This window comes from Acomys russatus, chromosome 2 (assembly GCF_903995435.1).
Source record: "Acomys russatus chromosome 2, mAcoRus1.1, whole genome shotgun sequence".
Lineage (NCBI taxonomy): Eukaryota > Metazoa > Chordata > Mammalia > Rodentia > Muridae > Acomys > Acomys russatus.
Genome location: NC_067138.1, coordinates 68,964,334 through 68,991,978, shown reverse-complemented (window position 1 = coordinate 68,991,978; position 27,645 = coordinate 68,964,334). Strand labels below are relative to the sequence as shown.

Sequence of the window (27,645 nt, the reverse complement as noted above, 5' to 3'; positions counted from 1 at the left end):
ACAAAGTTTAAATGCTTAATACAACTGCCTTCACTACCCATTGCTTGCTTGTTACCAGTGTCAGGTAATTTAATCAAGACAATTATCTGGACTGATCTAAAACCTAATATGAAAGTCAGTTTAGAAAGGGGAAATATTCTTTAATCATTAGTTGGATTGTGGATATATCCTTAAACGTAATAAAGAAAAGCAAATAAATTATTTGAAAGCTAACTATTCTTACGTAAGTTATACTTTACACTCTACAAAATGCTGTTTCAAAAGGCTATGTAATTATAATATCACTATTTTATTTTTAAGTTTTTCTACATGGAACTTGCCCCTTTACCCCCCCCCCCCCCCCCATATATTTGTGATAGACCTTCTGGTCTCTTAGCGTCATCAGGTTTCCTCTCTTGAGATACCATAATTGGTTGACATTGACTTGAATATGTACCCTAAGAGGCCTGATTTGAGTTCAAAGGGAAGGGTATCTCTCAAAATGTTTGTTTTGTTTGTTGTATGAAAGGATAAACAGTCTTGCCATATATTTCTTATCCTTATATTTGCTGAGATACAGTGTGTTTGGTCATGCCATTTTCCTATTTAAAGCACTTTTCTTGCTCGCAGGGTAGCAAAGGCCCTTTACCAATTGATGTCGTTTGCTTAGTGTTATTGGTTTGGTTATTTACTGAAGGTCTTCTGTATGCCTTATGGTTCATGCTTGTATTTGTTACTTTTCTCTGCTGCTGAGACAAAATACCTAACAAATGCTACTAAAGGAAGGAAGAATTTATTTTGGATCAAAGTTTAAGAGAGGATGACTAGAAGGCATGATAGCAAGACTGTGAAGGCAGTTGCTCCTGTTCTATTTACTCAGTAAGCAGAGAATGGGTGGGAAGTGAGGCCTGGCTACAAACCTGCTCCCCAGGGATCAGCTTCTTCCAGGTAGATGTCCTCTCCTCAGAAGGTTTTACTTTTTGAAACAGCATCATTAGGTGGGTGATAAGTAATAAATACATGGGCATTTTGTATTTGTTAAGAGGGAAAAAGACAGGAGTAGATGAAAGAACACGGGGGTGTGGTTATGACTGACTGTGGATTGATGGGAGGGTTCTTGGTAAGCAAGAGGAGAGATCTACCAGGTTCAGAGACGGTGGATTCTGAGCTGGGACTGAGTGTGGTGTCCTTTGGGAACTAAACAGGCCACAGAAATTTCTTCAGTGAATGAGAGGATGGCGGGGGGTAGGAGAAAATAGGATTCTAGGGCACAGATTGGAAAGGGTGGTAGTGATATCCTTACTTGTCTGCTGGAGATATGAGGAGTGGAAACCAAAAGTGGAGCTCAGGAAGTAGCCAGAGAACCATTGTATTAGCTTAGGCTGAGTATTTTTAGTAGATTAAAAAAACCAAATAACTTGTTTACTTAAGATATTTTTTTTGTATTTAGATTTTTGTAGAAATTATCCTTCTCTAGTCATCTATTAATTTTAGGTTGTATGTCATTTATTTTAGTTATACTGTTTGTCACATTATACTTCCAAGTGGAGGCATTTTATTCTTGTTTTTCATTTTTTTGTATGTTTGTGTGTGTATGTGGGTATGTGCATGTTTGTATGTGCATGTGACCACATACATTTAATGTTGGGTGTCTGTCCCAGTTGCATACCGCCTTTTAAATATGTTTAAAGGTTTTTAAATTTTTATTTTGTCTGCATGGGTGTTTTGCCTGCATGAATGAAGGAATGTGTGCCATGTGGATGCCTGGGGCCCACTGAGGCCAGAAGAGGTAACAGATGCCCTGCAGCTGGAGTTACAGATGCTGTGAGCCCCCATGTGGATGCTGGGAACTGAATCGGGGTGCCCTACAGCAGCAGCCAGTGCTCTAACCCCTGCACCATCTTTCCAGCCCTTCCTTCTTACTCCTTGAGGCATGAGCTCTTACTACCCCTGGACCTCACTGATTCAGCTAGACTGGTTGGCCAGTGAGCCCCAGCGGCCCTGCTGGCTTCATCTCTCCAGCAAAGTGTATGTGGCATCACACCCAGCTTTGTCCTTTTCCTTTTCTTCTTTTCTTTTTCGTTTTTCTTCCTTCTTTCTTTCTTTCTTTCTTTCTTTCTTTCTTTCTTTCTTTCTTTCTTTCTTTCTTTCTTCCTCCTACCCCCTTTGTTTTTCAACACAGGGTTTCTCTGTGTAGCCTTGGCTGGCTGACCTAGACTTACTTTGTAGACCAGGCTGGCCTCGAACCACATCGATCCACCTGCCTCTGCCTCCTGAGTGCTGGGATTAAAGGTGCGTGCCCACCACACCAGGCTGCTTTTTTTTTTTTTTTTTTTTTAAATAAAAACATGGATTCTGGGAGGGTGAACTCAGGCCTACAAAGCAAGCAATTTACTCACTGAGTCATCTTAGTTCTTATCCCTAGTTTTATTGGTCACTACTATCAAAATTATAGTATTTGTTTGCTTGCTTATTTATTTATTTATTTATTTATTTATTTATTTATTTATTGTGATGGTCTCTAACTCAGTGCCTTCTACATGCTTGACAATAAATATACTACTCAGCATACCCCTGCCCTAGGGTTATTTGAGCTGTGCTAAAAGGCATGCCAATGATTAGGTTTTTTCTCTTGTAATTGCACTCTTCTATTTTCTTTAAATCATTTTTCTTTGTCTTATATAAGATCTTGATATGATAGTGTAGTGGCTATTATATGTTAAAATTTTTTCCTTAAATAAAATTTTTATTTTTATGGTAGTGTAATAATGATTATTATGTGTTAAGAAAAGTAGTAAGGAGCTATAAGTTTATAAGATAATGTGAAATAGTTTTCCCCACACATTACAGATGAAGATAAATTTAGAATGATTAATGTACTTTTTTTATTTGCTTATATGTTTATTTATTTTTATTTATTTATTTATTTTTTGAGATAGAATTTCACTATGTAGCCCTGGCTACCCTGGAACTCCATGTAGATGAAGATGGCCTTAAACTCAGCCTTTCTGTGTGCTTGGATTAAAGGTGTGCACTTCCACTGCCCAGCTCAATTATTGAATTTTCAAAAGACCAAATAATGAATGAGTGAGCCAGGATTCAAAATTTAAAATGCAAACTTGGTCACTTAATAAAAAATTTTAAAAATTAATTACGTGTTTTCAAGAATGCTCAGAATGAATACAAACCTGTTTTTGAGTTTGTCTTTGCTATTCAGGTTATACCTTATAGTTACGATGACATGCAGTGTTTGCTTTTATTTTTTATTTAATTACTAACAAGAACATTGTTTTTAGTTTTGAAGTATTTGATGCAAATTATTCCTTGTTTTATCCCATTCTGGACTGTGTTGAAACTTAAAAAAATTTTTGGTGGTATTTTGGATGGCTACACGAAGAGCATGTTTTCTAACATTGAGTTACATCTTCAGTCCTAAAGTATATGAGATTAAAATTCTTTTCTTGTTTGTGCGATATGGAGCTTAGTCTGTCCTGAAGCTATTTGCTGGTAATACTCTACAATTACACTTTGAGAGACTGTCCTTTAGCCTTGTGTCTTGACAGCCAGGGATTACACCCTCCTACAGTGGTAGTTTTCCTGTTTAATATTTTTAGCTTTATGCATTTTGATATATAGTTGTAACATTTTATTATTAATTTAAGGATCATTTTTCCCATTTGTAGGACTTAAATGAAAAGCTATGCCAGAGTGGCACAGTGTTAAAGTATACCAGAAAAAAAAAATAAAGTATACCAGAATTACGTATTATTTTCTTTCTCCCAGTAATGACCAAAATTATTGGGCAGAGTCTCAATTTAGCATTCTGTGAGGTGTAGGTGCTCTAATTATTCCTATTATATAGATGAAAAAAACTGAGATTCATAGGAGGTAAGAAAATTTACCTCATGTCACATGACTAACAATGTACTTAATAGGGACTTAATGGACAAGTAATTTCAAAATTAAGCTGGTTGGTTCTATTTACTGCTGTGTAATGGCTACACATGTTAAATTTTTACTGTATTTATGAAAGTAAATTTAGTTAATCCAAAGTCAAAGTAAGCAGGGGTTAAAAAATGGTTCTGAAAGCAGTAATAGCACTTTTCTTGTGTGGTATTTTGATTTCTTGACAGTGGACTCTTGATATGTATCTCTACTTTGACAATATGTAGTTGTGCCTGTTATGCTTTATAAATGATAGGAACTGTAATAATTGCCATTTGACTAGTATTATTAATAAAAGGTATAGATATTGAGGACAAATTTAGAATGTAATTTTTCCTCTTTTTCAAAAAAATTTTATTTTATTTTTACTTTTATGTGCATTAGTGTTTTGCATGCATGCTTGCCTGCATGAGAATGTCAGAGCTTGGAGTTACAGACAGTTGTGAATCGTTATGTGGGGATTGAACCTGGGTCCTCTGGAAGAGCAAGCAGTGCTCTTAATTGCTGAGCCGTCTCTCCAGCTCCAGTTTTCCCTCTTTCATAATTATGTAAAATAAGACTTATGAAAGGATTATTTATGTATTTTTGGCATTTTGAGACAGAGTTGCTCTGTGGAGTCCTGGTTGTCCTGGGACCCACTCTGTACACCAGGCTGGCCTTGAACACAGATCTGCCTGCCTCTGCTGCCTCCTGAACGCTGGGATTAAGGTGTGCCCCATCACTACCTTCCAGCAAAAGATTTATTTTTAAATAGAACTCATTTATACCATAATCTCAACCATGCATTTTTATTTTCTTTCACACTGGTGACTGGACTCAGGACCTTGTACATATAAGCAGCCGCTGTTTTTGTTTGTTTGTTTTTTTTTTCTTTAGTTCCTGTAAAATTTTATACTTGATATAGCCAGAATTTATTGTACTAATTTTGTTTATTGGCTTTGTGGAATTTTCAAGTCCTTATAATCAATTTCATAGTATATGTTACATTTAAGAGGATATCATATAAAATATCTGTAGTTTGTGGATAAATCCTGTGAAAGAGAACTAAAAAGTGGTGTTTTTGTTTTTTGTTTTTTTTTTGTACTAATTAGTGTGCTTTTCTTTTTTTTTTTTTTATCATTTTTTGAGACAATGTTTTCGTGTGTAGCCCAGGCTGTCCTGGAACTGGCCTCAAATTCACAGAGTCCAGGCTGGCTTCAAATTCACAGAGATCCACTTGCCTAGACCTCCTTCCTGAGTGCTGTAATTAGAGTTGTGTGCCACCACTGCCCGGCATTTTTTTTTTCCATTTTATTATTTTATTCATATTACATCTTGATTGTTAGCCCTTCCCCTGTTTCCTCCCATTCTCCCCTCCCTCCCACTTCCTCCCTTCTCCCCTCCCCTATGCCTATGATTGAGGGAGACCACCTTCCCCTATATATGCTCTTAGAATATCGAGTCTCTTCTTGGTAACTTGCTATCCTTCCTCTGAGTGCCGCCAGGCCTCCCCATCCAGGGGACGTGTTCAGAAAAGACTGCCCGGCATTTTTTAATGTAAGGAAAATGAGGGTTGCTAAGTAGAATTCTGTTATAGTTAACTTTTTTGTTCAGAATCATTAGAATAGCAGAAAGTTAATGCCTGGTCATATTTGATGTTAACAAGTTTGGGGAACAATTTGCTTTCTCAAATACTACTGGTAGTAGTATAAATTATCATCATCTTCTTGCAAGCTACTCGGAAGTATTTGCTCAAACTGGGCATGTGCATAACCTCGTGACACTTATAGTCTTAGATTTATATCTAACAAAAATAATCACAAATAAATAATCACACACCCACCCACCCACCCACCCACCCAAAGGCATGTCTAAAAATACTCATGTCAGCACTGTACTTACCCAAAACTGTAGCTTTCACTAACATGTGCTTTGAGACTTCAGTGCATATTTTGGAAATGATTTATCATAGGTGTAGCCTTCCAGAAAAACTGTTCAGTCTTTCTTAGTTGAAAAAAAAAAAAAGTATCATTTCTCAGTGTTCAGTTTCTTCTCTTTCAGAACATAATATGTTGGAGGTCATTTATCGGAAACTTGTATATTTTCCTTTCTTTCCACAGGAATTGTTGATGTGTTAATTTCTACTTTTATTTCTTCTCCACTAAAAGGGGATGAGGAAAGTTTCTATTTTATTTATTATTTATTTATTAATTTTTTTAAAGACTAGGTTTCTCTGTGTAACCTTGGCTGTTTTGAACTCTCTTTGTAGACTAGGCTGGCCTTGAACTCTCAGAGATCCACCTGCCTTTCCCTCCCTGAGTGCTGGGATTACAGGTATGCACTATTGTGCCCTGTTAGGTTTATTATTATTATTTTTTACTTAAATTTTTTGGTGTTATCAGATGATTTTTCAGGATAAAGTAAACATACTTCAGTGCTTTGCTAAATTCTATTATAATTCAGACCCTGTTTTTATGAATTCTTACCACTCTGGGCATCAGCTAGATACCATTTGTCATATTCTTTTAGACTCTTGTTCCTTTTTAAAATAGATTTTCATTTTTAAAACAAATATTTCCTTTATTATAGTTGATTCACATTACATCCCAGTTGTTATTCCCTCACTCTTATTTTCCCTTTCCCACCCTTCCTCCCTCTTGTGCTCTGTTCTCTTCCTCCAGACCTCTGACAGGGCCCTCCTCCACTCCTGTCTGGCCAGAGCCTCTCAGGCCTCATTGGGATATTCTGCATCCCTTCCCCTGTTCTCACAGGGCCTCTCTGCCAAGCGGAAGTGATCAAATGGTGGGCACCAGAGTTCGTGTCAGAGGCAGCCCCGCCCCCACCTCGTGGAGAATGAGCTGCCCATTGGGGGTCTAGGTTCTCTGTATGCACTGTCCTTGGTTGGTGCATCAGTTTGTGCAGGCACCACAAACTGATTTTCTGCTTGAGCTTTATCTAATCCCTAGAGCTCAATGTTCCTACATTTTCTCAGAAGGACTTCTTAATTTCACAGACCAAATGTAATCTAGAAACAGCAGAATCTTACAGTTTGCATTCTAATAATATTCTTGGTATCTTGCAACAGGCAGATATTGTGTTTCTGATTCTGATACATTCCTTTCTGAGATATCAACTTTATGTTCCTTAAAAGAATGAAATAGCTATATCTAAGAAATGAATTTATTTTAAAGATATGATTGGTAACTTCAGTTGTTCTGGGTTTGCTTTAGGTAATGGAACTGCTTGTCCATCTGAATAAACGGATAAAAAGCCGCCCCAAAATACAACTCCCAGTAGAGACACTATTGGTTCAATACCAGGACCCTGCTGCAGTTTCTTTTGTCACGGTGAGAGTTATTCTGGATTTTTTTTTCTTATAGTAAGTCTTCTATATGTTTAGGTGATGTATATTGGCAAGGTTAGAATTTCATTCTTAGACCATACCTAAGTGAAACACTTTTTCTTTAATGGTGTGCTGTTTTCTCACTGAGTGCTGAGTCACAGGTAATATTGCTTCAATGTGGTAATGAGTAGTCATTTATTGGGCAAAGAAATGGTGAAATGACTTTCAGGTATTTAATACAAAAAGTGATTTGACTCATATAGGATCTGAACAAGGTAAACTCCTAGAAATTTAGAGTAGAATAGCAGTTATCAGAAGTTGAGGACAGGTTAGTTAAGCAGGTACTAAGTTAGAGAATAGGAGCTTCTGGTGTGCTGTTGCTCAGAAGGTGACTATGGGCAACAGTGTGATGTATTTTGTTTGTTTGTTTGTTTGTTTGTTGAGACAGGGTTTCTCTTGTAGTCTTGGCTGTCCTGGACTCTCTTTGTAGATCAGGCTGGCTCTGTAGATCTACCTGCCTCTGTCTCCCAAGTGCTGGGATTACAGGAGTGTGCCACAGTACCCAGCTAACAGTGATATTTTATATACACAGCTGTGTAGAGGTGCCCAGTGTGGTGGTGGGACTTGTAGTCCTTTGAGTTCTTAGGTTGAAGAGGAGTATTGCTTGAGCTAAAAAATTCAAGACCAGCCTGAGCAATATAGTGGGATGCTCTTCTTGAAAACAAGCACAGGAACAGTAAAATAATATGCAGAAAGCTAGAACAAAGGCTTGAAATGATAAATATTTAAGGTTATGTTTAAGGTAATGGAGACATTATATAATGTATACATAAATTTAAATGTCACATGGTACTCTATAATATTTGTAATTTAAAAAAAAATTTTGTGGTGCTGTGGATTAAACCAAAGACTTTTTGCATGAAAGGCAAGCATTCTACTGAGCTATATCCCAACCCAATACATAAAATTTTTGTTTGTATGTAAATAACAGTGATTTGATTCTTAGTGATTTGTATATTAGACAAATCTGAAAACAGTGTGGAGTTATAGTAAGTAGGTATAATAAACGCAATACTCTTTCTGATATGTATACTCAAAAGGTGCTCTTTTTTTTTTTTTATTGTGGAGTAAATCTGAGACTGGCAAGTATTCTGCTTCATTCCATTTCATGAAAACAAAATGAAAAAAAAATATTGATGTTATGTGAAGACAGATGACGTTTTTTTCCTGATTTGTTGTAATTTTTAACAATAGGACAAAGTTTCCCAAATTGTTTTATCAGATGTCACCAAGCTTTGGGAGGCGCTGTGGCTATTTTTGACATACATAGCTATTATAGACCATGTCTTTTTTTTTTAAGCAAATACAAACATCGAGGCTCAATAACTATGCAAATAGAAGGTCTTATGAAATCTGGTCATTTTTGTGGCGAATCCTTCATTTAAGCAACTGGCTTGTATAAATCTGCATTTTTATTTGTGGGTTTACTTTAGTTATAAATTTTGCATGGGTTAAAGAGCCACTGGTAGCATGTACAGCAGTCAGCTTCCCCTGGCTTCCCTGTCATCTGTTGCTGAGTTGTTACTGCAGTGAGGAACCAGCGTGCTGCGGTTTCTCAGGACAGGGAATGGAAGCCTGGGGTTTGTTACCATGTGATCTAGGGTTAATACAGCACAGGGAAGATCAGATGACAATGTTTGCTCAATTAGATAGGCTAAATGATTATCTTTTTTCTTCCTAGTAATAGTAATTGCACATATGACTGCTTGAGCTTAAGTCACCTTCCGTACATAAAAGCCCACTTTAAAAGAAACAGTTTGAAAAAGTTGTGCTTAGGCTCTTCTTCTTGAGATGTAGTAATTTGGTTAAGTTGTAATAAACCTGTGGAGAGGATGGTTCTTGTGATGTTTTTGTTAGAACTAAAACTTACTGTAATCTTTTTTCCCTTTGTTCTCACTTGCCTTCTCTTACTGCATTAGAATTTTACTATAATTTATGTTAAGATGGGCTATCCTCGCCTACCAGTGGAAAAACAATGTGAACTGGCCCCTACGCTTCTTACTGCCATGGAAGGGAAGCCTCAGCCACAGCAGGATAGGTATGGCTTCCTCACTTACCTGTCTCCCAGATGCAAGAGTAACAACTTTTGCCTTTCAAATATAGGTCACACTTGGTTTTACTTGGCAAATGGAAGGGTCATTTGCCTGAAAGATAGTTGAATTTTCTGTGATATTTTAGTTACTATTTTATTAATAGCATTATAAAGTTCTTGATACAAACATTGAAAAATGTGCAAGACTGATGACATTTTTTCTAAGTTAAACTGCTTCAGTTTTTGTCATCTGTTTTTAAGTGGTTAATTTATGTGATGTTTAAATCTTTTTTATTGAGTTTGGAGAGATGGCTCAGTGATTAAGAGCACTGACTGTTCTTTCAGAGGACCTGAGTTCAATTCCTATCACCCACGTGGTGGTTCACAACCATCTGTTAACTCCAGTTCTAGGGAATCCAGCACCCTCTTCTGGCGTCTGGGCACTAGACTATCCTTGTGGTGTACAGATAGATATACATGTAGGTGAAATACCCATACATGCATTAAATAACTAAAACCAAAACCAAAACAAACCGTTTTTCATCAGGACATTTCTATCTTGATGGGTAAAACAATTCTTAGCAAATTTTGGAAACAATAGAGTATTATTAATATAGGCACTGGAAACATGGAAGCACTTAGATGACACCATTTGTTTCTGGACTTAGTGAAAAAAAAAAGATCTATGTCTCAGACCTGCCAATTGGAAAGATGTTTCCAGTTCTAATTTACTTACTAATCAATCAGTTGTTTGCTAATGGTGTTGGGGATCAAACCCAGGGACCCATAAGCCTTGAACAAAAGATTACAGGTACTTACAATTAAAATTAGTAATTGAATTAAATTTTTATTGAAGAAATATGTTGAATTTTACTTTTATCTAAAATTTTATATGAAGTACCTTTTGGTAATGTCAAGTTTACCTTATATGCATTTTTTTCCCTAGATTTTTAAAGTGATGAACCACATTGACTAAATACCAGTTACCGCTTAATATTTTGAGTTTTTTGTTTGTTTTTTGTTGGTTTTTGAGACAGGGTTTCTCTGGTTGTTCTGGAACTAGATTAGGCTGGCCTTGAACTCAGAGACCCACTGGCCTCTGCCTTCTGAGTGCTGGGGTTCGGAAATCAAGGTCAGTCCCTGAATCAGGACTTTGTTGTAGGTAATTGGTATAAAAAAATGAATAGCTCCTGATAATAATTGCTAACTTTTATTAAGTGGTCTCTGTTCTGTTATTTGCATGTATAAAAATTGATTTGCAAAGTAGCTGTAATAAACATTTTTCTTTCAGCTTAATGCATCTTTTAATACCAACCCTTTTTCACATGAAATACCCTGCTGAATCATCAAAATCAGCTTCTCCTTTCAATCTTGCTGAGAAACCAAAGACTGTGCAGCTGCTTTTGGACTTTATGTTAGATGTCCTTCTGATGCCTTACGGGTGAGTTAACAACAGCAGGTGGTGACAAGCAATGGTGCTTTTCACTGAATTTGCTATGTGGACATTGTGTGCAGTTTTAAATGATGCAGCTCACTTGTGAATGGATGTGTCTCCGAGGGTTACATCAGTCCTAATGCTGAAGACCACTTGTACTACATATTGGTTGTATGCGATTTTAGACTTCACCTGTCCCAAGCTGAAATCAACGGCAAGCCTCCTCGCACCTTGTACCCTTTGGAAATCATATCCAGCTTTTTTTTTTTTTTTTTTTTTTTTGGTTTCATAGTTTTGTTTTCTCAATGTCCTGAAGTCCTTTATACTGCTACCATTTAGTTTTGGATCTGTTCAGCTCTAACTGTGATTTTGTTCTCATATCTGTAAAATTGGACTTTCTTTGGACCACCCTAATAATGACACAGAGACTTTTTATTAATTACATAAGCTTGGTCTTAGCTTCGGATTGTTCCACAATTAGCTCTTAACTTACACTGCCCTATTTATATAAATCTACACTTTGCCGTGTGGCTCATACCTCTTCTCAGGCCTGGCTCCTTGTTCCTTCCTCCACATCTGGCTGGAAACACTCTTTTGTGCCTGATTCTTAGCCAGAGTTTCTGTGTCTGCTGGAAGGTCTGCTTCTCTTTTCTGACTCTGCTATTGGCCATTCAGCTCTTTATTAAACCCATTGGAAGGTGCTGGAGAGTGTTTTCAGTATAACAAAACAAAGTCTGGCCTGTACTCAGCTCTCAGGTGGTGCAGAAATCAGCACGTGAATATACAAAGACAGTCTTTACACAGTGCACAAAAGAGCACCCCAACATATCTTTGTTTTCTCAGTTTTTTTAGATAGCATACAAAATAATGGGTTTCACCATGATATGTTATATATACATATTGTACTTTGCCTACCTCTCTCATGTCTTCAAATAATGCTGTCTGATTTTTAGCACAAATCTTAATCAAAGCACAGTTAGAACTGTGGGCTCTCAGTAGCCAGTTGTTATATGCACTCAGTGGCTTATACTCCCCTACGTGTACTTGTCATCTTATTTTCTAGGGCGATGCATTTAGTTCTCACGTTAAGTTATTCTTCTACAGAGAAAACAGCAGAAAGTCACTTTGTTTTTTTTTTTTTAAATTTTTTTATTAATTCTTGTTATATCTCAATGTTTATCCCATCCCTTGTATCCTCCCATTCTTCCCTCCCCCCAATTTTCCCATTATTCCCCTCCCCTATGACTGTTCCTGAGGGGGATTACCTCCCCCTGTATATGCTCATAGGGTATCAAGTCTCTTCTTGGCAACCTGCTGTCCTTCCTCTGAGTGCCACCAGGTCTCCCCCTCCAGGGGACATGGTCAAATGTGAGGCACCAGAGTACGTGAGAAAGTCATATCCCACTCTCCACTCAAGTGTGGAAAATGTTCTGACCATTGGCTAGATCTGGGTAGGGGCTTAAAGTTTACCGCCTGTATTGTCCTTGGCTGGTGCCTTAGTTTGAGCGGTACCCCCTGGCCCAAATCTGCCTATCATAATGTTCTACTTGTAGGTTTCTAGGACCCTCTAGATCCTTCTACTTTGCTCTTCTCCCATGCTTCTCTCATTTAGAGTCCCATTAGATGTCCTCCCCTCTGTCCCAGTTTCCTGGTAAATGAAGGCTTTCGTGGGACATGCCCCTTGGGCTAGTATGCAGATATAAGTGAGTATATGCCATTTGAGTCAGAAAGTCACTTTGAAAGGCTTGATGTCAACTGTGTCTCTGATAGACAGTCCTTGCTCTAGGTAGATGTATTTACTCTATTTTTCTGTGTCTTCATAACCCCCAAGAAACATCTGTGTAGTGCTTTGTGTTTTTAATCACTTTGTTGACATCTTCATCTTTCTTTCCTTCCTTTCTTTTTATTTTTATTTTTTTCTTGGGTTTTCAAGACAGGGTTTCTCTGTGTAGTCTTGGCTGTCCTGGGACTCTGTAGACCAGGCTGGCCTCAAACTTAAAGAGATCTGCCTGCCTCTGCCTCCCAAGTCCTGGGATTAAAGGCCTTGCCATCACTGACTGACCATCTTCATTTTCTTAATAGATTGTCAGCTCTTTGCAGTCAAAATATGTTTTATTAGACTTTGGAATCTCATCTAGTTTCCAGATTGTGATCTACCACTAGCCTACTGATTTGTTCCTGTTGCCAGAGACAGTTTTCTAAAGTGTTCCTTACTTTCATCCTGTCTTCCTTGATTTTGAGTGTGCATGGACATAGAGGACCAGGCACGCAGAGCTGCGTATCATCTGTCCTCAGAGTAGATAAGAAGGCTCAAGCCGTATGAGTCTTTTTCTTTAGTTTGCTCCCCTGTTCCTCTAGTTAGTAGCTTGATTTTTCAGGGCCTTGATTGCAGGCATGAAGCTGAGCAAGAGAAGCAGAAGTGTAGTGAGGCTATAAACTCTCAAATCTCACCCTCAGTGAATTACTTCATCTGGCAGATACAATCTCCCCCCAAAGGCACCAACAACTAGGAACCAAGTATGAGCTCAAACCACCACAGCTCCCAAGTGGTTCTTTAATTATAATGAGAAACTTAGTGCCTATTAAGATCAGATTTGTCAGTATAGAATTACAGAGTTAAAGGGATTTTAACTAATACTTACATAAAAATTTATTTTGATTATGAGGAATACCAGTTTTTACTGGACCAAAACTTAATTCATTAGAGGTTTATTTCTACTCTGTACAACCTAAAAGTAAATAAGATAACAATAACAAGGAGATACATGTAAAGAACTTTGAATATATGATGAGAAAATTCTATTTTTCTAACTTTTCCTACCTTAAAATGCAATTAGACCCTTATTTGTCACCATGCACAAAACTCAAGTCCAAGTGGATTAAAGACCTCAACTTAAAACCAGAGACATTAATTCAGTTAGAGGAAAAAGTGGGGAAGAGCCTGGGACACATAGGCACAGGGAACAACTTCCTGAACAGTACACCAACAGCCCAGGCCTTAATGTCAACCATTAATAAATGGGACCTCATGAGGCTGAGAAGCTTCTGTAAGGCAGGAGACACTGTCAAGAGAACAAAGCGACAGCCTACAGAATGGGAAAAGATCTTCACCAACCCTTCATCTGACAAAGGTTTAATATCCAAAATATATAAAGAACTCAAGAAATTAAACACCACAAAACCAAACAACCCAATTGCGAAATGGGGCTTGGAACTTAACAGAGAATTCTCAACAGAGGAATATCAAATGGCCGAGAAACACTTAAAGAAATGCTCGTCCTCGTTAGTCATCAGAGAAATGCAAATCAAAACTACACTGAGATTCCATCTTACACCCATCAGAATGGCTAAGATCAAAAACTCAAATGACACCACATGTTGGCGAGGATGTGGAGAGAGAGGAACACTCCTTCATTGCTGGTGGGAATTTAAACTAGTACAACCACTTTGGAAAGCTATCTGGCGCTTTCTCAGAAAAATGGGAATAGGGCTTCCTCAAGACCCAGCTATTCCACTCCTTGGAATATACCCAGAAAATGCCCTACCACACAACAGGGACATATGCTCAACCAAGTTCATAGCTGCATTATACATAATAGCCAGAACATGGAAACAGCCTAAGTGTCCCTCAGTAGAAGAATGGACTAAGAAACTGTGGTATATTTACACGATGGAATACTACTCAGCTATTAAAAACGAGAAATCCCCGAAATTTGTGGACAAATGGATTGATCTAGAAATTATCATAATGAGTGAGTTCACCCAGAAGCAAAAAGAGGCAAACGGTATATACTCACTTATATCAAAACACTAGTCCAAGGGATACGTACCATGAAAATCTTTTCTTACCAAGAAAGTGGGTCAGAGGTGAGGACATCCGATTGAGACTTTAGGCAAGAGTAGCATGGAAGAATGGGGAAATAGTAGGACCCACAGGGTCCTGGAAACCTACAAGAAGAACTTTATGACAGGCAGATCTGGATCCTGGGGTCCTCCTCAAACTAAGGCACCAGCCAAGGAGAATATAGGCAGTAAGCTTTGAACCCCTACCAAGACCTAGCCGACGAACAGGATATTCTCCACTGTTGAGTGGAGAGTGAGATCTGACTCTCACAGGAACTCAGGTGCCCCTTTTCTGACCACGTCCCCTGGATGGGGAGACCTGGTGGCACTCAGAGGAAAGATAGCAAGTTACCAAGAAGAAACTTGATATTCTGAGAGCATATATAGGGGGAGGAGGTCTCCCTAGGTCACGGACATAGGGGAGGGGAGAAGGGGAGAAATGGGAGGGAGGGAAGAATGGGAGGAAACAGGGGAGGGGCTAACAGTCGAGATGTAATATGAATAAATTAATAAAATTATAAAAAAACTTTATTATTACGAGCTGGGCGTGGTGGCGCACGCCTCTAATCCCAGCACTCAGGAGGCAGAGGCAGGTGGATCACTGTGAGTTCGAGGCCAGCTTGGTCTACAGAGTGAGTCCAGGACAGCCAAGGGTAGAACAGTACGTCTGTATTTGTCAATTAAAAATAAAAAAGCAGAGTGTCTGTACTAACTTACCAGACAATAGTATGTACTTGGAAATGGTACAGATGTTTTGTACCCACTGTTGGTACAACTGCCTTGAATGATAGGTTCTTCTGCTTACTTTGCTAAAGATGTAGATATCTGTAAGATTCTTTATGTTGCTGGGCACTGTAGGCTCAAGCCTTTCATCCCAGCGGAGGCCAGCCTGGTCTACAGAGTAAGTCAGGGTAGCCAAGGCTATACAGACAAACCTTGTCTCAGGAACAACAGCAACAACAGCAGCAGCAGCAACAACAACAACAACAGCCACCCCCAAAACCAAAACAAAATAACAAATGATTCCTTATGTGAAAATATTTATTTTAGTTTTTCCTATAGCACAGTGTTTTTCAACCTTCCTAATGCTGTGACCCTTTAATATAGTTCCTCCTCAAGTTATGGTGATCCCCACCATAGTAATTTGCTGCTACTTTATAACTGTAGATTTGCTACTGTTAAAGATTGTAATGTAAATATCTGTGTTTTCTGATGCTCTTAGGCGACCCCTGTGAGAGGGTCATTTAACCCCCCCAAAAGGGACATGCATGGCCTACAGGTTGAGACCCACTCTTCTAGCATAATACTGTACAAGGACTGTGTGTGATTGGATGTTTTATGTACAAATTCAAATGTTTTTATAGAGTTAAAGTTTTATTTGCTTTTCAGATATGTGTTAAATGAATCCCAGAGTCGCCAAAATTCATCTTCATCACAGGGTTCTTCTTCAAACAGTGGGGGAGGTTCTGGAATCCCACAGCCTCCCCCAGGAATGAGCTTTTATGCAGCTAAACGAGTTATTGGTGATAACCCGTGGACGCCTGAACAGTTGGAGCAGGTATCACACAGTTTGCTCATCATGGGAATTGGCCCTGAACACGTGCCCCTCTGAAGTTCATGGAAGGACGTGCAGTGTGTGCAGTGCAATTCCTGTGTATTCAAGTTCTGTAAAGAATATGTTGAAAGGAGCAAACTATGGAAAGTGTTCTTTTCCTCTGTCATTTTATTTGTTAAAGCTTTAGGGAAAGGGAGGGGTGGGAAATGACCTCATGCCTTTCTAACATTGTTCACGTCTTTCAAGTATTATGCATAACCCAATTATATATTGAGCATATTTAGTTTTCTATCATTTTAATGTGTAATTTATAGGTCTTAACTATTTAGCTCATTTGCTGCTTTCATTCAGTCTTTTAGGGCTGTATATTTTGTGTAAAGCAAGGACCTCTATACTTCACAAGTGACAATGTGGGGAAAAGCATGACTCCCTTTTATATTTCTTCTTGGGGTTTTAAAAATTGGCATTAAGAATTTTATTCTGGATTTAAACAGGACACAGATGTTCTCTGAGCAGCTTTTTAAAAATGACTGGTGCTCTACAGAGAAGGTGCCTCCCTGTGTCTGTCACCAGGCACCTCAGGGAAGAACAGAAATCAGTATGTAATTATTTTGGAATTCAAGAAACATGGGTTCGTCTTCCAATCCTTCCTTTATTTCTCCATAGCAGTCTCAATGATTTGATCCTTTTCTTTTTGGGAATGTAAGTGACCACTGGTCAAAAGTGTTCTCAGGAGAGGGCAAAAAGAAGCAAGTAGAAGGGCAAAGAAGCAAGTATGAGGGTTGTAATGATTAGATTTGCTTCATGCTTGTACACCTTTTGTTTTCCCTCCTTAGACCGTAGTGTGAGTGCAGAAACCACTCCATTGAGTGTGACCTGCGCAGGCCTATACTGGGTACTTTGAAGTACATTATTTCATTTAATCCTCACAGCAACTAATGAGGTAACAGAATTAGGCTCTTTTTCTAAAAGGCACTGAGGTTTTGAGATTACCCAGGGTCTCCCTTCTGTTACTAGACTGAACCTAGTCCTCACTGAGTAGTAGTTATTGCTACCGTTCACTTACAGTCTTAAGTTGGTCATTGTTTGCTGAATTTAAAGTTCTCTGTGTTTTGTCTAATCTGTTGCTGTTAGTTTAATGATATGTCCTAATGTTTATTATTAGACTTATACTTATTATGGCAGTAATCTAACCCACTATTATAATAAAAAAGACACCTGTTGTCTTATTTTATCTGGGCTAGGCAGATATTAACCCCCTAAACTGCCTTCCAGTCTCTCTCATCCTCTGTCCCATGCCATTGCTTCTAACATCCTGTCTGGGCTATCTCCTATTCATAATCCCAAAATACTAGCTAAGATTATTCATCTGGGCAAAGTCTTTTATGTGAACTTCAGAGTTCCTCCTCTGGGCCCATTTGGCTCTTTTCTATCCCAAGTCTATTTTCCTCCTTCTTCCTTCTCCAGTATCTGTCTGCTTCTCCTTCCCAAGATCCTCTTGGTCCCCAAAGCCACGAACCTTCACCATGCTTATCTTTTTCTGTCCCTGCCTCAGGTATTGGCTTTCTTTATTAGTCAAACAGGGAGACAAGGTTAAAAGGCAATACTTGTGGTATGTGGCAATCTGCAGTAAGCATCTGAGTGGGCAGGCATTTAACAAATACAAGGCACCCTATAGTCTGGTGCTGAAATGAATAATTTAGCTTTAAAAATGAAGGCTAATTAATTCTGAATACTTTTTCTTCCAAATTAATCAACTTTTATTCTCTTCCTCCTTCTCTTCTTCCTCTTCGTCTTCTTTCTGTTTTTTTTTAATTTTTGCTTGTTTTTTCGAGGCAGGTTTCTCTGTGTAGCCCTGGCTGTCCTAGAACTTGCTCTGTAGACCAGGCTGGCCTCAAACTCACGGAGATCCACCAGCCTCTGCCTCTTTTGATTGCTGGGACTAAAGGCATGTGCCACCACTGCCTGCTAAATACTAACCACTCTTTTTTTTTAATTAAAAAAATTATTTTTCTGATATAAAGGTAAAGATTTAAGTAGTCAGAAATAGAACTGATGGGTGCTGGGGATGTAGCTTAGTTGGTAAAAAGAGAGTTTACCTAACATGCTGAAGCCATGTTGAGTCTTGGCATTCCATGACCATGACATGGTGGTTCATAGATTGGATCTAGCACTCAGGAGGTGAAGGCAAGGAAGATCAAGGTGTTCACAGACATCTCTGGCTACCTAGTTTGTTTGAGAATCTATACCTTCCCTCCCCACCCCCCCCAAATAAAACAAAAACAAAAGACAAAACCTCCCCAAAAATACTCAGTGATAGAGTGCTTAGCAGGCTGGCTTAGTGCCCTGAGCTCAATCCATAGCACCTCATGGAAACAGTCTAACAAACCATCTGTAATTCTGCCTCCTGTCTCTGTCTCTGTCTCTGTCTCTCTTTGTCTTTCTGTCTCTCTCTGTTTCACTTTCTCTGTGTATGAACAGTTTTAAATTATACACCTGTCACATAATAGTTTAATGTTTGTATAAAATTTAATTATATGTAACTTGTCTTTTATTGATGAGAGTGTCATTTTCAGTTTTTAATACTTTTTCATTATGTATTGTGTATTTGACTTCTATAACCATCCCTTTGCAGTTTATGTTAATGACTCCTCCTCTTTTGTATCTGTTGTTATAAGTTGAGCGGGAAGTCCGTTACGTTGAGCAGGGAAGAGAGGTATTCCTTTTATGATCAGTTACACTTTTTATTGGTATTCTTTCTCATTAAATTTTTAAAAAGCTCCTTCTCATTTAATATATGTTTTATCATTCCTAATTCAGATATCTGGGAACTATTATATATGACTGGTTTTTAACATGAAGATAAAATTTTGCTTTTCAGGTTTATTTGTCCAAGAATGATATGTATTATAATTCATAGCTCTTTCACATTTCAGGAAGTGCTTAAACTCTTTAAACACTACTGTTGGATTGAGTTGCACTCAGAATGACTAGAGTCAGTTTGAAATTATATATATAATATATATCATATATTATACCTATATATAGGAATATATATAAAATATATATATAATATATAAAAAGATATACTAGTACCTTAAAATAGAGGACAAGAAGAATATTTTAACAAAACAGCAAAACTCTGGAATGAGTTACTCACATTTCTTTTTCTTACAAACATCCACCCAGCACTTTGTTCTTAATGTGTCACCTTTTACCTGGATGATACAGGTATAGACGTTAAGCCCTCATCAGTCTAGGAAGGTTGTGTGACCTCAGTAAGGAGACTCTTATCAGTGTTTTGTCAAAGACTTGTCTTTGAAGACTGCCTTCATCACTTGTTAAATATCTTAATTCATTTTCCATTGATTTTAATATCTTAAGCCTCGCCTCAGTTTCTTCAGCTAAAACTGTAATAATATCTACCTCATAGATTGTGAGAGTTAAATGAAATCATGAATAGCTATGATCTAGTGCAGTGTCTGGCCATTGTAAACTCAAGTGGGAGGAGCTCCTGCTGCTACATTCACCCATGGCTTATGATCATGTTTATATGTTAAGCAGTGACTTCAGTGCATGTTCTTTGTTTCCTAACCATTCCCTCTCTGTCCCTTCGCGTGTCTACAGTGCAAATTGGGCATAGTGAAATTTATAGAAGCTGAACAGGTGCCTGAACTGGAAGCTGTTCTCCACCTGGTGATTGCTTCTAGCGACACACGGCACAGCGTGGCGACAGCAGCTGACCTGGAATTGAAAAGCAAGCAGAGGTAATTACTGCCTTGTTAAATTTTCAAAATGGAAAGATCAGCATGCTTAAAGCTTTGCAGGGGTTTTTGCAATGATCTATTCAGCTTCAGTAACTAGGACTGTGTCAAAAAAAAAAATTGAAAATGCATTTCAAAGCTGAAATAGGTTAGGAATGCCATCATAAGAAACGAAACTTTCGGCTAAGCAAATAGCTGAAAGCTAATGTTAAAAATGTTAGACCCAAGAATTAATTTTTGATTCTTCTTCTGTCTCAAACCAATTAACACCACTTTTAATAATGAACGTACATGTATTGTGGATACTATAGTAAACACCAGGTTTATGAAACGAAGTGATGAGTAAAACTTAAATTATATTGAAAAGAGATATAAGTAGTAGATAGACTTAGAGAAATACTGTGTATATGAAATAAAATTCAATGGAAAATGAACAGTGAGCTACCAGTTTGTACCTGTGGTTAAATACAGATACAGAGCTGTTGGTAAACCCATTAAATTTCTGCATAAGTGCTGTATCTCATGTTCTGTATGAACACTGAATAAGAAAAATATTTATACATAACAAATCTTAGAATCTATCCTCTAACGCCATTCAAAAGAAGAAAACATATTTAGAAATGTTATAAATTTAGTCATTATCATGTCTCATAGTTATTGAAAAATAAAAATAATTGAATTTCCATAATAGGGATAAATTACTTGATAGACTATTATATATCTTTCAAAATTATAAGAATGATGTAGCAACATATAAACTGTTCAAATAATAGTAAATTAATATAGAATATAAAATTATATATTGTTCTAAATATAAAATTTAAAATGATAAGTACATAGATTGAAGAATAACATAAAAATGAACCTACTTGATTAAAAAAGTAAAAGCAAAGCCAGTATTCCTAAGCTGAATACCGCATGCCATAGTTGAACACTTGAGAGTCAGGAGCAGGATACTCATAAGTTCAAAGGTAGCTTTTGCTACATGGTGAGAATCTGTGTATATATTTAAATTTCAAATCATGAAATTCTAGTAATTCATCTATTAGTTTTAAGATGGTCTTGTTATGTAGTTTAGGCTGTCCTTAGGCCCCTACCCTTGTACCTTTGCCTATTGGGGATTACAGGTGTGTGGTACCATGTCCAGGAGTCTGAATGCATATATTGTTAAAATAATGTTATAAGACAAAGGAATATTGAAAATGACATAGAACTTTGTAAATGTCACATGTATTTTACTTTGCTCCCTCCTAGGAGAGTAGTGCACGGAGGTATAAGTCAGGAAATTAACTTAATAGGCCTAAGTTAGTTCTATGGAAATATTTGGGTGGATGGATAATTGTGGTAGCTGGGAATAACCACTAGAGAGCATGTGGGTGGCATGTAGCAGGGCTTCTTAAACCTTGTCTTGTGACCCTTTTTGTTTGAGAGTTTTTTTACGTGACTATGGGTATATGGTGTATGAAATAGATTTGCAGATCAAACATTTGCTGATAGTAAATCATAAACTTATTTTAAAATAATTTTTGCTATACAGATACGTTTTCCATTTATTTATGATGAAAGCAAAATTTTCTATTAATAAAATAGATGTGCTTGTTCAGTTTTACCCAAAGAAATTAAGTCTTGGCTGAATATTTGATACTTTAAGACAGCTTCTTTAGTGTGCCTCAGAGCTGATTGCTAGTTTGGTTTTATAGTAGTTACTGCTAAGAGCACTGCCTTACATATTCTGTACAAAATAACAGGAGTAAGTTTAAGGCATTTAGAAATTATTGGAAATTCTGTCCTAAACCAAAACCCATGCAATGATTTTTTTTAAAGTTAAACTTAAGTCAGCAATTCAGCAAGTTTTAATTAACTATCAATGAGTCTCTCTTTGAATTGTATCATATTAGACTAATTGATTTAAACTTGCTGTGCTGCTGAATAATTACGGTAGGAAAATATAGGACTTTTATTTTCAGTTTTTAAGCCAGTTTCTATAAGAGACACAGCAAGAACAGTGGAATCTATAGCATATGCTGTGGACTGACAGAAGCTCAGAGCCACATCTGTATGTTGAGCTCTCAGAACCAAGGCTGCAGGAAAGCTGCATGGTGTGAAGAAGTCAGCACTATCAGAAACACTGTGGATTCAAAAATCATTTGATTTGGAATAAATTTTTGGTTGTTCCATCTTTAGAAACTTTATTACTCAAACTATATTATGACCCCATATTTAGTAATGTGACCCCACCTGGGAGTCTTAACCCACAGTTTAAGGAGAGGGGCATAGAGGAGAGTGTTAGCCATGATCTTGTTTTTGCTCATGTCTTTTATTGATTGAATTTGAGAGCCAGGCCTAACCTTGCCAGACTAGAGGAAGAAAACTGAACTACTTTTTTTCTTATATTCTTTCAAGTCTCTATTTTTTCTTCTTGTTTATAACTTAGAATATTTCTGGTACCCATTCAGGGAATTAGTTTTGGAGTGTTAAAAAAATTCTTCCTTCAAAACTTTTCATTAAGTTTGATCTGGCCTCATTCTTTTTGTTTATTGTTTTGCTTTGTTTTGAGACAGGGTTTCTATGTGCAATACAGCCCTGGCTGTCCTGGACTCACTGTGTAGACCAGGCTGGCGTCGAACTCATAGAGACCCGCCTGCATCTGCCTCTGGAGTGCTGGGATTAAAGGCATGTGCCACCACAGCCAGGCTTGGCCTCATTTTATATATCATGTTGTATATTTGCTTGTTGGAAGCATAAATGTCATTCTTAAATATATTAATTAATTTTGCTTTTAGGAAAAAACACTCACATATACAATAAAGATATATAACAATTACAAAATTCTGTAGGGAGAACACATAGGTAACCATTTTCTGAAGGAAAAAGCTTAAAGTATCTCTACAGGTTTGTTTCTGTTGTTCTTTTTTCTACCTCCCAGCTATACTGTTAGGCTGTTAGAGTCTGGAAAAAGATACATCAAAAGCCAACCAATATGGTTGTCTTATTGAAAAGACATAATGCTTGGTGGTAGTGGCACACACCTTTAATCCCAGCACTCAGTAGGAAGAGACAGGTGGATCTCTGTGAGTTCAAGGCCAGCCTGGTCTACAGAGTGAGTTCCAGGACAGCCAGGGCTACACAAGGTGACCTATCTCAAAAAACCAAACCGAACCGAACTGAACCGAACTAAACCTTAGAAAAGTAAACCTTAAAAAAGATTGGTAAAGCAAAATAAAAGGGACAGTAAAACTTTCCTCACTGGTTAATCACATCTAGGCATTTAGTTGGTTTTCCTAAACCATTTGTTTTGCTGCCTGAAGTTTTATAAAAGGGAAATAGTGGTGAATATTTAGGATTAATTAACATCAAGCAGCTGAGAAAAGATGTAAGTGAATAGTATTTAAAATTAAAATATAGAATGCCTTTGAGAATGGAGAGATTGTGAGTAGCCCAAGAAGAGGCAGATTGATAGTTATGATGGAAGAGATGGATCAGAAAAGTAGTTGAACAGCATAACAAACTGTTTTTTGTACAAACATAACATAAGTTGAAAGCAGAACCAGTGTTAAAAGTCAGAGAGAAGATAGCATGGGAGAACTTAAGCAATCAAATGAAATGAAAGATTTTATTTTTATTAGGCTTATAAAATGATTGAATGAGGCCTGTAATCCCAGTACTCTGTGAGGCAGACCTCTGTGAGTTGAAGGCCAGCCAGCCTAATCTACAGAGTGAGTGCAGGACAGCCAAGGCTCCACAGAGAAACTGTGCCTTGAAAAACGCAGACAAACCGAAACAAAAATGAGTGAATGAGGACCACTGTGGTGGTGATGGTGATGGAGGTGGGATAGATATTACTTTTCATCCAATCACTATATCCCAACACAACTTTTTTCTAGAGTCCAAATAAGGATGAATCTCTGTGACAAACGGCATTGTGATTTCTCAGATTTAGATATTGAAGCTTTGGCGAGATAAGGAATTGCATGATGCCAGGAATCAAATAACAATATTGGAGAAATACAGTCGTTTCTAAGTTTCCTAGGGTGTGACTATTTGAAGCATAAAACTATTTTGTTGTTTATTATTTTTAAACGGGGAATGGTAAAACAGAAGCATCAACTACTGGCCTAGAGCTTCTGGAACAAGTGCAGTATTCATCTGTTCTGCTAAGCTACTCCATGCTGTTGGCTTTGACCCAGCTGTGTAGGAGGAATTTTGTCCAGTTTTTTCTCCCAGCTATGGTGCCAGGCTGGCCATTGGCTATGGTAATCTTTTGAGTCAAGATGGAGAACTGAAATGAGCGATGTAGTATTTCATCTTCCACAGTATCAGTTTCCATTCCATTTCTATGTTTCTGATGTTTTTCTTGGACAAATACTAGGTTTTAAAAAAAAAAACCATTGAAATGGGAACAAAATAATTTTAACTATCTTTATTAACCTTCCATAGCTTAATTGACTGGAATAATCCTGCCATCATTAATAAGATGTACAAGGTATACCTTGGGGATATACCACTGAAGACAAAAGAAGTAAGTGGCTTTGATTTAGTCTTAAATTAGCATAAAAAGCATTGTGAGGACATGAGCTGAATTCATTTCCCCCTGTTTAGTTTGCAAACTGAGCCCCTTTTATGAATTACTAGTTTTAAGCCATGTTTGTCTATGTGAATTAAGCTCCTGAAAGGTGAGTTTCGTAGATCTGATGTTTTCAATGTAGATATATAAATAATGATACATTATCTAGATAAAGGATCCACAAACTTTTTCTGCAATTGTTTTGGGCTCTGCATACTTTGTAGCTTCTGAGGCGATAACTACTCAATTTCTGTACATGAAAGTAGCATAGTATAACTGAATAGACATGGTTATATTTCAATAAAATTGTGGGTACTAATACTTGAATATCATATAATTTTCAAGTGCTACAAAATGTTACTCTTGAGTTTTTTTTCCACTTAAAAATATATAAAATCAACTTAAAACTCACAGTCCTTGTTGAAATAAATGATGGGTCATGTGTGGTCTGTGATCTATAGTTTACTCCTTCACTGTTTAGAATCTGGAGCAAAAGATGGTTTCTGCAGCCTCAAAGTAAGGTCATTGCTTAATAAGTTTTCCTCACTGTGTCTCAAAGTCTTCCAAATGCTAGTCCAAACATACAGTATGATTTGTATGCTTGGTTGCTTTCTTTTAAGATCATAAGTAGGAGTTAATAGTTCTAGTTAGATTAAACTGGTGTAGCAGAGAGAACAATGGATTGAGATGCCTGGATTGTATCCTTGACTCTCTGAACACAAGCAAATATGTTAGGAAGAGAGATTTGACTATCACTCAACTTCGCTCAGCCTCGTGTTCTTTGTAGAAAATGAAAGAGTTGGATAGATGAGTGTCTAAGTGTCTAGTCTGTCAACCTCTCTGGAGTCACAAAGAACTTTACAGGGCTCTGTAAAGGCAAGGCATTATTTGCCAGTATTTTTTTTAAGTTGACATTTACATTGATGTCATAAAAGTAATTGTTGGTATATATTGTGTGGGACCATACCACAGATAAAAGCAAAGCCGTATCACATACTTATGGAGGAAGGAGGAGGGGGGAGAGGTAAAAGGGAGGGGGTGAGAGAAAGAAACAAAGAAGGAGGAGGAGGAAGAGTGAGAGTCCAGGGGAGAATGGAGGTAGAGTGATTATGTTTTAGCTTAAGACCATCTTGATGAAGCATTAGAAATTATTTTGCTTGAAGAATAGGTAAGTGAGTTATGGTTATTGTGACTCGTATTTTGACAGACCTTTTCTCTCAAAAGAAGAAAAAAATCAGAACACATCAATGGAAACTGGAGTGATTTTTTTTTTTTCTTCCCCCTTTTGGAATGATAAAAGTTGAATTTTCAAGGAAAAACTAGAATTCTAGGAAATTTGAACTCAGTGACTCGGTAACTTAGCAATATATTTCCTGAAGAGATGGATGTTGAAAGGAATATTTAAAAAAAATTATTGCGGGTATTTTATATTGCTTAACTCAGTAAGACAATATTTTCCAGATGATCAGTGGGGCTACAAAAGCACACAGCCTAAGGACGCTATCCGACTGTAAGACTGAGACAGTGGTTATTTAAGGGCATCTGTAGGAGCGCACCAATTTGGCTTAAACTTCAAATTACAACTAAACTTTAAGAAGCCATTATTTATTAAGTTTTGATGTAGAATAAAAGATCTACAATTACTTTAAAAAGGGTAAAAGTCATCCCTATTTTCTGACCATGTGTCTGTGCAAGCTAGGTTCCATCCCATCAAACAAAACAGCTCCCAAAGCAGTTTGAATGCAGAAGATGAAAAACCCAGTTCCTTTCTAGTAAGTTGGATGCTGAAGATACTTCCAAAAAATATAAAATGAGTCTTTTACTCAGTACATTAAAAAGTCTGTCATTTAAATGAAAATTGTTATTTAAGATATATTAATTTATTCATGCTTAAGATTTAAAAAAATATTTAATGCAGCAATTGCTAGTAGGTGATACTGATGTAAGTAAGGGCTTTTAGAATCATCAGTCCAAAACAAGGTTTTTACATTTATTTAGTCTTATGTGTATGAGTATTTTGCTGCGTGTGCGCATGCTTACCTCCGGTGCATCTGCTCTCCGCAGAGCCAGAAGGAGGTGCTGGTCCCCTGAAACTTCAGCTGGGGTTCCCATTTGGGCCCTGGGGATCAAGCCCAGGCCCTCTGCATGAGCAACGAGTGCTTCAACTACCAAGTCTTCTCTCTAGCATCTAGGAATCACTTATAATTTTAAAGAGTAAAAAGCCACAAATAATTACAAAGTACTGTTATAATTAAACATATTTTTCTCAGGGAGCAGTTCTAAAGCCAGAGCTGAAAAGAGACCCGGTCAGTACCAGAGTGAAGTTGAAGATTGTCCCTCATCTCCTGCGTTCTAGACAGGCTGCGGAAACATTCCCAGCCAACATTCAGGTAACCTCTGCTGTCCAAAGGCGGAAAATGGTTTGAACAAATAGTTTTACTTAGCAAAAAATAGAATTAATGGATATTCAGGAAGTAGGCTGATGTATATAATAAGACTAACAATTTTATTTGTATCTTTAGTGTAACTATTTAGATTATTTTTAAAAATGTATTATAAAGTATATATTGCTTATGGTTCACATTATATGGTGGAAGCCTTTAATCCCAGCACTCAGGAGGCAGAGGTGTGTGGATCTCTGTGACTTCAAGGCCAGCCTGGTCTACAGAGTGAGTTCCAGGATGGCCAAGGCTACATAGTGAGACCCTGCCTTGAAAAACAAAAAACAAACCCAAAACAAAAAGCCACCCCGGAAAACAAAACAAACAACAACAACAAAGCAAAACCACAAACGAGTGTGTGTGTGTATCTGCGTATCTTTTCTCCAAAAATATTACCATCATATATAGTTACGTAAATGAAAAATCAGGGAGTGAGCAGTTCTGACTTTGTCTTCACAAAGTCTTCTTCACCTTCTGTGCTTTAAAGATGATATTAATTCATACGGTTGCCTTTTGATTTAGTGACTGCAGAAGCCTTCTCTTTATTCTCCTGGCCTGTAGTCTGTCCTCTGTGTTGACGCCAAACTATCTTTGTAGTGGAAAATTATTACACTGTGCTGGTAAAGGGTACTAGATTCTTCACAAGAGATTTTATCTTTAACTAAGTTATGACTACCTATTTTGGTAATCTAATTTATTTATATT

The 27,645-nt window shown here is 37.4% G+C and overlaps 1 protein-coding gene across 1 annotated transcript in view; it reads left to right on the top strand.

Annotated features, from left to right (window-relative positions):
• Positions 1-27,645, top strand: part of Ecpas (Ecm29 proteasome adaptor and scaffold) — a 118,146-nt gene that overhangs the window by 25,624 nt on the left and 64,877 nt on the right. The window contains exons 3-9 of the mRNA XM_051162553.1: positions 7,134-7,250; positions 9,226-9,344; positions 10,630-10,779; positions 16,006-16,174; positions 19,799-19,938; positions 24,373-24,454; positions 26,770-26,889. Of these exons, the coding sequence (XP_051018510.1) occupies positions 7,134-7,250; positions 9,226-9,344; positions 10,630-10,779; positions 16,006-16,174; positions 19,799-19,938; positions 24,373-24,454; positions 26,770-26,889 (897 nt within the window). The remainder of the gene's footprint in view (positions 1-7,133; positions 7,251-9,225; positions 9,345-10,629; positions 10,780-16,005; positions 16,175-19,798; positions 19,939-24,372; positions 24,455-26,769; positions 26,890-27,645) is intronic.